Source organism: Spinacia oleracea, chromosome 2 (genome assembly GCF_020520425.1).
Source record: "Spinacia oleracea cultivar Varoflay chromosome 2, BTI_SOV_V1, whole genome shotgun sequence".
Lineage (NCBI taxonomy): Eukaryota > Viridiplantae > Streptophyta > Magnoliopsida > Caryophyllales > Amaranthaceae > Spinacia > Spinacia oleracea.
Window position 1 is genome coordinate 22318501 of NC_079488.1, and position 13819 is coordinate 22332319.

The 13819-nt window shown below is 34.1% G+C and overlaps 1 protein-coding gene across 1 annotated transcript; it reads right to left on the bottom strand.

The window, feature by feature from the left end:
- Nucleotides 1–1085: 1085 nt before the first annotated feature.
- On the bottom strand, nt 1086–8715 carry LOC110775630 (pectinesterase-like). The gene is made up of 5 exons (XM_021980238.2): nt 7966–8715; nt 5555–6066; nt 3334–3494; nt 2156–2347; nt 1086–1785 (listed from the first exon to the last, which is right to left on the bottom strand). The coding sequence occupies exons 1-5, from the start codon at nt 8440–8442 to the stop codon at nt 1277–1279; spliced, it is 1851 nt and encodes a 616-aa protein (XP_021835930.1). The 5' UTR covers nt 8443–8715; the 3' UTR covers nt 1086–1276.
- Between the last annotated feature and the right edge of the window lie 5104 nt (nt 8716–13819).

A 13819-nucleotide genomic window follows, 5' to 3' on the forward strand; every position in this document is an offset into this window, starting at 1 on the left:
GGATATTGTGTTTGAGAGAATATTTGTGGATATGTGTTTGAAGATAAATCTAGCCATCTCCCCACAGACGGCGCCAAACTGTTTATGCCAAATTTCGTATGGACGATCTTTGGTTGGGACATAGACGACTAGATTAAATAGAGTAAATAAATAACAAGAAATAATGGCAGGAAATAAAGGACAAAAATAAAGAGAGACGAGACACGAGATGTTGACGCGGAAAACCCGAAAGGGATAAAAACCGCGGGTGGCAATGAGTCCACCAATCCACTATGTTGCGGGCGTAAATAGCCTAAGTGAGTACAAATACAATTGTATGTTTGCGGGTATGTAAACAATGCTAATAATAAGACGTAAGTAAACGGTAATGGGATGTGCGAAGAAAGTACATAAGTGGAGTACGCTCGGTACGGGAAGGCTTGTTGTGGATTAGCTTTGTGTTACGGCAGCAGGTTTACTATTAGGGAAAGTATTTGTCTTAGTGTCCTTTGGCTAAGAATAAACAACAGTAGTTTGAGAGTATAATGGGATATCTTTGTGGAAGGTAAAAAGGGGGGTATTTTATACTATTGGAGCTCCGTGAGAGACTTGGAATTAGGGGATATGATAGTATGGTGAGATGAGAAATAGCCCGTAGAGAATGGTAGTCCCAGGTTGGGTTTTATGTAGGTCTTGAAATGTATTTATATAGGAGTTTAGGTGTGGCATCTGTTGAGAGAATAAGGGTGGTGGCGCTCCTTGAATTACTCAACTGACTCCTTGATCTCCTCTAACTGCTTGCTTGACCTTTGCTAGCCTCTTTGACCTTTCTCAACAAGCATATAGTGGAGATGATGGCTCCTTGAATATAGGAACCAACCTTGACTGCTTCCTTAATAGGATCCGAGGACGGACTGACTTGCTATGACTTGTTCCAGCGTCGACCTCACGTCGTACAAAACGACCAATAACAATTAATATCACAATTCACAACCAACAATTGGAGAGCTAACTAAGTAATTAAGCATAGTGCATGCATGTGATATATATAGTTATAAAAGATATCAAAAAAAAATCTTCTTATCTAAGATAATGTACACCAAACAAACAAATTAAATGCATCATTCATTCAAATCAAAATAGACAAAAATCTCTAAAAGTTCTATGAGAATGTACTCTTGAATGAAATTAAATCAAACATGAAATCCAATTTCGTTGTTGAACCAAATACATGGCAGCATTGAGGCCCTTGTAGCTCATTCGGTCCAAAAACATAATAATACACGACATTGAACCTTCATTTGTACAAACCAAAATGAACTTGTACCGTAGGATTTTCTCGAATCCAAGAACCACCTTGCAAGAAGGGTGTAACAGTATAGCTTTGTGCTTCCTGCCTACTAATAGACTTCTTATAACCAGCCCATTTTACCCGTTTTGAGGTATCGGATCCTGGTCCATTGTTATTGAACTCGGCATAGTACAATGTCTTAAGTCCAAAATCACCTTGCCACGGCGACCATCCCTCAGGGGTGATCAACTCCCCAATTGTACTCTCCATTACAATTGTTCTAGAGTACTGCTTCCACGGTCTCCCAAGGTATGTCTTGAACTTATCTTTTACGGGGAATAAGTCCTTATCGGGGTAGATACGACAATTATGGAGTACAATACCCGTGTTTTCATGTTTGTCGGCCCTCCCTTGGGCCGTGACTATGTTGTGTTGATTCTCCATCGGTTTCCTGACAATAATCATGCAATTTTGGAAGATGGCAGCCGCGTCACCAAAGATAAAGTCTATTGTACCTGCAATTCCCCGTATTTTTGATGTAACTAATTTAATTAGCTGATTAAATTAATGATTTTGGAGGGTAAAAAATTTTCAAATTAATTTGGAGGGAAATATTAGTTCAAAATTCATTAAGGTTATTTATGTAATTTTAAATTAAATTTTTTAAGGGATTTTTAATTGACTAAATTAAGAAAAATATTTGTCGAAAATATTTTTGTAAAAATTTCTGAATCTTCGAAAATAAATCAGATTTTTAAAAGTAAGAAATTATTTTTGAAAACAAATTCTAAAATCCGTAATTTTTAAATGATTTTCCTAAAAATCGAAAATCAATTATGAAAAATTGGAAACTAAAATAATTCTGAATTGGGGGTGTTACCGTACCGGTGATGTAACAACTGCGGTAGAATTGCCTATGTGTTTGGGCGTATAGGGTGTCTTGATATGCTTCCATTCGACAATTGAGGAAGATTGAACGATCTGCTTGCACTCTAAGGGCTACTGCTTGGTGTTTTTCAGGGCCTGCTGTGTTCTTAAATCCTAATGCAATGCCAATGAATCCCTCTCCTTGCACAGCTGAAACATACATTTTATACAAAATTCCATCAACATTTTTTTTAATCAATTTTATCAATTTCTTACAATAAATAATAACTCATTACCCCATCTCTATTTTATTTTAATAAAATCAAATTACCCTCCTAACACCCAGTGTCGGTCAAAGTGTGTCACTTAATAAAATACAGAGGGAGTACTCTCGTATAATGCAAAAGTTATCTATTTTTTTTAATGATAAATGTTTTTTCTTTAGTAAAAATTATTCCTTCAAACTCGCTAATAATGAATAAAATTAATTGTGTGTAGGGGTGACCAAACATTGGTTCGGACCGAAAAAATGGACCGGATCGGACCGAAGGCAATAGGTCCGGTCTTCGGGTCGAGAAATATCAATTTTCGGTCTTCGCTCCGATCCGGTCCAAAACCCGATTTTGGACCGTACCGATATTTCCTTAATAAAATATAATATAAACTATTCAAAAATTTAATTCTCTCCTTTAATATGTTGTAAATATTACTATATTGTGATGTTTTATTTTATCTTACAAAAAAGGCCTTAAACAATTGGTTTTTTAAATATATTTTTTCTTTTTCACAATAATTTGAAAAAATAAAAATATATAGAAATAGTTCTACAATCGGTCCAAACCGTTCCGGTCCGGGTTTTGAACCGATTTTTTCGGTCCTATCCGGGCCCGGTCCAAGCATGACAGGTCCGGTCTTCGGGTCTTGAATATCAAAATTCGGTATTCGGTCCGGACTGGGTTGGTCGGGTCCGGGTTTGGACCGATAAAAAAATTATAATATAAAGTTAATCGGGATATCTTAACAAAAAACTAGGTAAAAGTTAATTCGATTTACAATAAATTTATCGTATACCTAGTGCGTGCAAGACTTTTTGATGCATAAATAATCAGCACGCACAAGTCAAAGTTGATCATATGAAATATGAATAGTATTAAAAGTCAACATGATACAGCTAAGAAAGACGAAGAAAGTTTTACCGAACGTGGCAGTTTCAAAGGTACGAACTCCATCTACAAAATTTTTGTTGCCGGTGATCATGCTCTTTTGCGATCCCTCTCCAAACATTGTTATATTCACCATCTTCTTGGTCACTGTCACATATTCTTCATAGATTCCTTCTTTAACGTGGATAAATATTCTGCTCACAAGTTAAATCCACATAATTTCATAAACATAACATTTTAGTATTTATGGGCAAAATTAGTAAATAAAAAAAAATGATTAATATTCCATAAAAACAAATATTTAAGGAAAAATTACTTTAAATAATCCGACCTTTCGACGATTTCCTGTTAATAATCCAACATTTGGATTATTATCTAATAATCTAACATTTGCACCCCATTAACTTTTATTGCACCCAACAGGTCACCAACCTGATACAACAGGTTACCCATACACGTGTAATGCAATAATTTGTTCTAAGTTTTTCGTTTTTTCTTTCATCTTCCTTCTTAATTTTTTTCCTATCATCTTCCTTGCTCCTGCAACTGGTAGATTCCTTATCTCTCTTCTCTTTCCTTAATGTTTTTGTTGTCTTTAATTTATCCTCCATTCCTCCTCCTTCCCCATTTCTGCATTTCATTAATTTGTTCATCCCATCATCTCTTTCTTCCCAAAATCAAAGGATCCGGTCCAATCCATATAACATCAATTTCACTCAAAAAATCATACTCCAAGCTTTCCTCAACATTTACCCCCCTTTCCCCACAACTCCGTCTATCTGAACCTTTTAGTTGTCCAATTTTTTGTGATCGATTCCATCAATTGCAAAGGAACCGGTAACATCATACTCAATGACTCGCGCAATCCTAGATTGAATATCTAAAATGATTATGATTCGTGGTTTATTGCAAGTGTGACAAACTCATAATCAATCACAAAAACAGCACCATCCATTTCAGTTTATTTTTTGAAGAAATCAACAACATAAAAGAACTTACAAAGTTTATTTGGTATTAGAGATAGATAATGAAGAATTGACGAATTTCTATTGAAATTTTATAAACCACTGAGTATGAGCAAGGATATCTATGATTATATAAAGAACGGAAATGTGAGATCGAATGGGTGGGAACTGGGAAATGGAGATTTCAAGGTATGCCAATTGGGTTCATACATATATGAAGGTGCAAATGCGGGTAGGCTGCAATGTTAACTAACCACCCTTGCTTCTGTCACCTCCTTTATTTGGTTATAATAAATCCACACCATCTCAGAACAACCCATCAAAAAGTCCATAAAATCAAACAAAACCCAGTAATTAACTCTTTTCTAAAATTTACAAACCTAAAAATGAATTACCCAAAAAAAAAAAGATTTGATTTTTATAGAAATTAAGGAAAAGAGCTAGGAATTTAACTTATTGTAGGATAGAGATGAAAGAATTGATTGTAGGGGAGAGAGAAAATGGTCTCCAAGAAGAATAGGGAGGAAGAGGAAGGAGGTAGAACGCTGAAAAATGGAGGGAGCAGAGGGGGAAGGAGAAAGAACAGAGAAAGGAGAGAAAAAAAAGTTACCTTCTTACCCGGTTACCGGTCAAATAGGTGCAACAAAAGTTAATGGGGTGCATAAGTTGGATTATTATATAATAATTCAAAGGTTGGATTATTAACGGAAAATCGTCAAAAGGTTGGATTATTTAAAGTAATTTTTCCAATATTTAAATGAATAAAGTGTTGATTAAATTATGTAAACATAACACTTTTACATAAACTAAACATTGTTGTGAACAACCACAATTAAAACGGTATTAACCATTTAGGCTTGAATAGAATGGGATGGAGAAATTTTGTAATTACTTTGATACTACTAAAACATGCAAGTAACATACGTAATAGTAAGTAAGATTGTCTGGTACTACTTTTGTTTCTGAAAGTTCTTAACATTTACTATTTACACAATTACACGGGTTACAATTAGATCTTTAATAATTAAAGTATCATATTATGCATGTGAACAATTATAACAATTAATATTTTAAAATATATATATCGATATGAATTTAACAAGATCTCATAAAACTTACGGAGTATTTAAGAATGTCTTATGTATAAAACAAACTTTTTACCAAATAATTTTACTTTTAATCAAATAGTTACTCAATGTGATCAAATAGTTATATTCTACTGTTATTAATTATACTCGATCTCCAACCAAATAGTTATACTTTCTAGTCAAATATGTAGTTACAGTTACCTTTGTTTGCGATTCTCAGGCAAGGATTTCAAACACTCATTGATGGTAGTAAAATTCCCACTACCATCTTTCGCCACCGTGAGGTTGGCAACCAAGTTACTCGCCGATTTCACGGTGAGCTTTCGTTCGTCGTGGCCAACCCACTCGGGAAACCCCTCGTTATCAACGTGTGTCGTTGGACCACCACGAGTACGGTTGTGTTCTAGGAGGTGACGAGAAGTCGTCTTAGTCGTAGTAGCGGCCTTTAAAGCGTTCTCGGCCACATTAAACTTGTCAAGGATGGTACTAATTTGTGATACAAGGGCAAGAGAGTTGCTAACAAACTCCTTGGTAGCATTCACTGCATCCTTGATTTTGTTCTTGCTATCTCCATTGTCAAATGCATCAATACATGTTTCTTGGTATGAGTACACTGCGCTTAACCATGTTTTGAGGTCATTAATCTTGGAATGGTAGTTTGTTACCTCATCTCCTGCATGATTGAGGGACTCATCCAATTCATCTACTGAATCCTGTTTAGTCATGAATTTTGAACAATTTACAAGTAAGCAATATAGCATGAGATTTACACAATTATACTCAAATTTTAAGGAAATTAGATTAGATCCCGTGCACGCACGGATTTTGAATTTTTTTTTCACAAAGTATTTAACTGAATATCTACCAAACTACTGCATAGTTATAACATTTTTAACATACTCGTTTAAATTTATTCATCTAATATGCATATTTAAAATGCTAATATGGTAATTTGACCAAAATATTTATTGATATATTTTCTATTATTAATATAGCGATTTGACTAAGATATTACCAATTTAGAATAATTATTATTACGTCATATCTATTATTGCCATAATTTATGAATTAAATTTTGTTTCCATACATAAATATTTTATAAAAAAAGGTAGAGAATAAAAATAAAATAAAACAGATACACTTTTTTGGGAAAGTGGTTTTTGGCGGGAAAAAATCGCACCAGGAATTGACACGTGTCATTCCTGGTGTCTCTTTTAGTATATACTAGATTTTAGCCCGTGCCATGCACGGTTCTATTAAATTGTTATGTTCAAATAAAATCTTATGTATATACCAATTTTATATGCTTCGTATTAGATTAGGTAAGTTTTTGATTTTTCACTGAATTCATTTTATATTCATTTTTTAAAATTATGAGCGTGTTTGTTTTTGGATGAAAATGTATATGCGTAATATTAATAATTAATTAATAAAAATATCTACGGGACACTTAATTATTTATCTACGTGGCACTTGACTTTTTTAATTCAAAATTAATTTTGAAATCTTATTTTTCATTGGCGGAAACCATTAGATTTTCTACGTGGCGCTCTAATATCAGATTAATGTTTGATTTTAAATTGAATTTTATTTATTTTATTTTAGATTAGTGTTTGATTTTTGATGAATTTTATTTTAGATTTATTTTTTAATTATTAGAGTATTTGATTTTAGATGGAGTTGTATATATTAGTAATTAATCAATTAAAATATCTACGTGACACCTAATTAATTATCTACGTGGCAATTGGTTTTTTTAATTTAAAAATAAATTAGAAATATTATTTTTCATTGGCCGAAATCATTAGTAATCTTATGTGGCGCTCTAATAATTCAGCAAATATGCCTATTCGATTAATGCTTGATTTTAAATTGAATTTTCTTTATTTTATTTTAAATTAGTGTTTGATTTTGGATGAATTTTATTTTAGATTTTTTTTTAATTATTAGAGTGTTTGATTTTAGATGGAGTTGTATATATTAGTAATTAATTAATTAAAATATCCACGTGGCGCCTAATTAATTATCTACGTGAAAATCGATTTTTTTAATTCAAAAATAAATTAGAAATCTTATTTTTCATTGGCCGAAACCATTAGTAATCCTATGTGGCGCTCTAATAATTCAGCAAATATGCCTCCTTTATATATACGGAGTATATATTAGATTAGATTCGTAGTAAAGCAATAGATAGATTCGAAACTACAAAATACACTACCAAAATTTATGCACCCCTCTCTACCTGTTTGAAACTAACCTGGGTAATTTTTCTAATTCACTTTTATTTTCTTATTTTGAAAATAAAACCTTATCATCTCCTCGGAATTGTCATTTTTATTTATTCTTATAATTATTAGTAACACATTCCTATTTGAACTGAATAATTTTTATTTAATTTCACATTCATTTTTCATCGTTGTTTTAACATTTTGTATTTCATTTATCCTTCGCTTATTTGATAAATAATCTAAGACCATTTTTAAAAAATTAAAACAACGCATGCATATAGTATGTTTTTCTTTCAATTAACAAGATCATAATATTGTATATTTGCATGGATAAAATATATACGTTGAAATCAAATTACATGCATAAATAAATCATTTTCTTACTTGGAAAACCTTCTTGCAAACTTCATAAGCAGCCTTATCCTCAGGCTTATCAAATTTGAATTTTTCGGTCTTATTAATAACCTTAACGACTTCATTCGCGGCCACAGAGATGGCAGCCTTGATGATCGCTCTAGGGGCAATGGAAGGGTTAGAGGCATTAGTATGAACCACATTGATTAAAGTACTCTCACATTTCTTCTTATATTCCGTTGGATCACATAACATTTGTATTATCTTACTATTACTCGAGGTTTTCGCTTTCTCTCCTCCTCTTCCTCCTTCATTAGACGACGAATTCGAACTATTATTATTATGAATGATTTTGTCGGAATAGTAATAGAAGGCAAAAACTCCTCCGCCTATACAAAGGAGGAAAAATATACTGCATATTACTGCGAGGAATATCTTCTTCTTGAACTTTTGTGCACGTTCTTCTCTTCTACGTTTTGATAGTTGGCTAAACTCCTCAAAGGCCATGTTGCATATAATTGAACAATAGAAAGAAACAAGGATCGGAGAATGGGAGGAGGATTTAGAGAGAGAAAACTCCTATCGTTGTTTTTTCGTCTCTCTTTTTTTCCTCCTCCCAACCTGTACACATTATTTTTTGTTCTCTTTAAAATTATCCTTAATTTAGTGTTTTGTTTCCTTTATTTTATCTTTTTTTTGCTCTAATTTTTTTCCCCTTTAAGGAGTAACTTAAACAGATACGGATTGGAGAAGTTTTAGGTGTGTTGTACAAAATTAAAAATTAAAATTAGTTACTTGTTATTGAGAATTTATTGTTCAAAAGTTAGTTAAGGTATTTAGAGGGAATTAAAATGGATGATGTAGGGTATCCTTCCAATCCGATTTTTCCTCCAAATTTTGTGTTCACTTTTCTTTTCACTTTTTTGCTTTCCCAAATTAATGAGGTGAATTTTGCGTCATCATTTCTATATATAAGGAAAATTTTGAGGTGACATCAAAAATTAAAAGTATCCTTATTACCTTTCACTTAATTAAAAAGTACAATCCTTCAAAAAAAAAAAGTACAAGTACTCCCTCGATTTTTTTATGGTGTACACTTTGTATTTCGCAATCTCCAATGCACACATTTGACCATCAATAAATCCATTTACATATGAATTTTTTTTAATAAAATTTGATATTTTGAAAATACATATTGATAGGAATCCAACAATGTAATATGTCAAACATATTATTTTGATATTTATAATAGCGAAAATTTACTGTAAAAGTTTATAAAGTTTGATCACAAAAATTAAGGGGTAACCATTAAAAGGAACAAAGGGGGCATGTGATTTGAAAATAATTTTAAAAAATTAAAAAAAATACTTTTGGGATACATTTCTTAGGTTTCTACCGAAATGCATAGAGCTGAAGGATGCTATTGAGAGGGGATGTCTTTCTCTTGTTAACTTGATGGACAAACCACATGCATGTTCTATATGTGGACTAGTCTTTGCCTTGCCTATATGAAAAACAGGGCCGGTCCTGACTTTTTGGTGGCCTATGGGCGAAAAATTAATTTGAGGCCATATATATTTAAAGTTTTACAACAAAAAATTGCTTATAGACATTGTGTGAATCTAATATTACTCTCAAGCACTTTTTTTTCTTTTTCATTTTTGAACTCTATTAAAAACTTACGTAGTATAAGGCTTGAAAACCTTTGATCTTGTACTATCGAACCTGAATTACAATATATCTCAAACAGTAATTATCAAACTAACATCAGAAAAACAACAAGTTATCCAAGACATGTATGGATCGCAAAGTTGGATGTAAATAATTATGTTCGTAGTAGCGGATTACAATGTACAAAAGTTTTAGCAAGTGTAGGCAAATTGTCGAACTATATATACGTTAAATTAATTTGATTATATATATTAGGATTGTAAGAGTTGTGTATGAAAATGGCTTTCTTTTTTGGCGTTATGTGTGATACAAACTGACTTACGGAGTAATAAAAATGGAAATGAGATGACAAAAGCCAAAAATGAAATAAAAATTAATGAAAAAAGATGGTAATGATCGGGGGCATCGAACCCGCAACCCCCTAATTCTTGAATCGTGTAAATTCTATGCCTAAACCACTGAGCTGCGCCTTAGTTTTATAATTCTCCTAACAGAAATTTTACTTATTACTGCTCATTGGTATTTGCGTGAAACTAGACTCTTTTCCCTTGGGTCCAGGGCGATTGCCCCTTATGCCCTGCCCAAGGGCCGGGACTGATGAAAAATAATCTGAAAAGAACACATGTGAAAAAGGTAAATAAAACATGCTTGTAATATTTTAAAGGAAAATTTGGTAATATTAATCCAATCTTTGGTCGTTTTTATTTTATTAAGTCCACCTACGACATATTTTTTAGTAATCCCACTTTTACTACCCAACGAGTTTTATTGGGTCTAACATGTCATAAACCTGTTGTAGGCGGTAATATGTCCCTACATAGCAGTAATCTCTCTCGATATATTCAGTCATCATCATCACTTAATCACCATCTCGTTGCTTTCCCAAATTAATGAGGTGAAGTTTACGTCATCATCTTTATATATAAGGGAACTTTTCATGTGACATCAAAATTAAAAGTACCTTTATTACCTTTCACTTAATTAAAAAGTACAATCCTTAAAAAAAAAAAAAAGTACAAATTCTCCCTTCGTTTTTTTACGGTGTACACTTTCTTTTTTGCGGTCTCCAATGCACACGTTTGACCATCAATAAATCCAATTACGTATGAAACTTTTTTAATAAAATTTGATATTTTGGTAATACATATTGATAGGAATTCAACAATATCTCAAACATATTATTTTAATGGCAAATTTCCCAAAAACAACATTTTATAACCCGTTTTTTGCGAGAAATAACATTTTAATTTTATTTTTTGTGCAAAAAGGACCTTAAACTAAAAAAAAACTTGCGAGAGACAACATTTTTATCTTTTTCGGCGTTGACTACTAATTTCCGACATTGACTTTGCCGGTTTTGCTATCCTCACCTTTTTTCCATAAAAACACGAAGGCAAATTTTGCCCAAAACAACCTTTTATAACCCATTTTTTGTGAAAACAACCTTTTAAAAAAATTGTGAAAAAGGACCTAACTAATAAAAACTTGTGAGCTTTCGTGCCAGGCCGGGCCGATCCGCCGTGCCTAAGGTTAATTTTACTAAATTTAGTGTGCTTTGCCGTGTCGGGTCGAATCGTGTCGTGCCTTGGCGTGCTTTTTCCAAAAAATTAAGGCTCATGACCGCCCAAGGCCCATGACTTCGTGCCCGGATTTTTTCGTGTCGGCCTGTCCCACAACCATCTTTACACCTGACCCATCACCCTCAACCCGAATTTTTTCAGGGGTGAGCGGGACCGAGTACCCGGTCAAAAACTAAGAAACCAGTACTGGAACTGATCAGAACCGATTCTAATTTTTGGAACCAGTCAAACCGAGTCAAATTTTTTTTGGAACTAGTACCCGAACCAGTGGAAACCGGTTACGGGACCGGGTACCCAGTTAGCCTTCACTTTTTTCATGCTTGCTTTAATTAATAAGTAAGTTAAATATGAATTTGCATTTGTGCTCTTTTTTAATAAAATATCATCTTTACAATTTTGAGTTGCGTTTTTGTAGACTTCTTAACCCAAAACAATAATTAATAATTATCATATTTTTTGAACTATTTGTGTCCTTTTGGTACCGGGTACCTTGTCCCAGAACCCGTCCCACTGGATACCCGGTCTCGGAATCGGTACCAACGGGTACGCATTAGGTACCAGCACAATGTGTATCCACCGGGTATCGGGTCCAGAAGGCTAGATCCAGAACTGGAACCGGTTATGACCAGTTCCTAAAATTTGGAATCGAAATCGGTCCGCCAATACTAGCTTCAGGTCCGAACCCGCACGGTTTTCTGCGGTTCCGAGTCGGGACCGGTGTAACACCCTAATAATTCCTTGCTTTTTATAAAACCATTTTCCAACTTAAAATAAAGGAATTACTAAAGTATTACCGCCACCGTGATAACGGTTAAGGCTAGTACCAGAATTACGCAGCAAAATTTAATGTCAACTAACTTTTCAAAACATAAATAATTAAATTATCGAGGCCTCCTACAAATTGGAACCATGACGGCCCAAAACCAAAGTATAAAAGTTCAACGAATTCAAGCATAGTTAAAGTATAATAAAGTAGTTCAAAGTACGAAAGCATGCAACTCTCTCAATCATCCCAAGCCACATGATTTCGATCTACCAACCTGCTATATTATTCTACTCCCCATCAATGCAAGTGCAAATGATAGATCATCACAGCGCCTACAGTCGTAGGTCCTTACTCCATTCCTTCCAGACTGATTTCCACCACCTTGGTTGTTGCGATTGCCACCATTGTTAGCTCTAAACTGGAAGTTCCCATTCCCTTTGTGTTTCTTAAAATTCCCCTAATTTTGATGGTTATTCCCTTGATTCGAGTTTCCACCATCCTTTCTCTTTTCAGTACTCCCATTCTTCCTTTGTTGTAACCCATACAGGTGAGCAGATTTTCCGTACAGGGCGTCTAGTGAGGTAAAGGTCTCTCCAGACAACAATAATTGCAAGTCCATGGTCAATCCATTCTCAAATCTCTGAGCCCTGAGCTCTTTCGTTGCCACCACTTCAGGTGCAAACCTAGACAACTCTATAAACTTATAATAGTATTCCGTTACTGACATACCCTCCATTTTGAGTTCGATGAACTCCTGCGCCTTTTGCTTCTTCAGATAAGGTGGGTAAAACTTGTTCCTTAATGCGGTTTTGAATGCTTCCCACCCAAAGTTAGGTGTGGCTCTAAGGGTATTCTCACATCGTTGCCACCATAAATTAGCTTCACCTCTCAGGTAGTACACATCACTGTTCACCCTAAGGTTTTCGGGGCAATTCACAGCTACAATAAGCTTATCAAATTCTCTCAACCAGTTTTCAAGCACACTTGGTTCAATCTCTCCCCTATACAGTGGAGGCTTTCTTTGAGCTATTTTCTTAAACATTTCCCCAGCCGGATCATGCACTGGGTTGGTTCTAGTTTAAGCTAGGTCTCGAACTACCTCAGCTAGTTGTCTAACCACTTCAGAAATCTCTTGGTTAGCCATATCCCTTCTCCGGAATAAAATAGAAGACTAACTTTAATATTGGTTGGACATGACATTACTAAGGCACTAGTTCGACAACGAACCCACTCACAACAAGAACACAATCACACGTGCCCTAGAGGGGAGTTGGCGCCACTTTTGGGCCTTCTCACCCAACTATTCGATGCATGTAATTTAGATGGTTGCTACTTTGACCACCTTGCACATAAAATTTCATTGAAGAAATAACAATTAATCCCTTTGCGATACCCACAAAACTTGGAATTGAAAATTGAACTTAAGAGATAACGAAGGGAAATTCAATGCTTTTATTAATGCTTCAATGAATAGGTCTTACATCCAACAATGATATAACTTTTATTTCTCCAACTATAATAGAACTAACAACCATAAGTAGTAGCTTTGCCACTCTATTATTCAACGAAAAATAAATAACTAAGGATTACATTTCTCTAAAGACTAATGTCATCACGACGATCATTTCTTTCCTTGTATTGCTCTGGAGTAAAGTCTTGATCATTAGGATCATCCAAGTCTTCTTCCGGATCAAAGTCTTCATCCATAGCCTCATCATCCTGTTGTGGCTCACTATCAACCACATTATTCTCTTCAAGCTCATCCTCAGATCCACTAGATATCTCAATTGTTGGTTCATGAACTATAGGATTAGGATTTTCATTCTCCACTACATCATCATCATCATCGTCCTCCTCAACATCATTT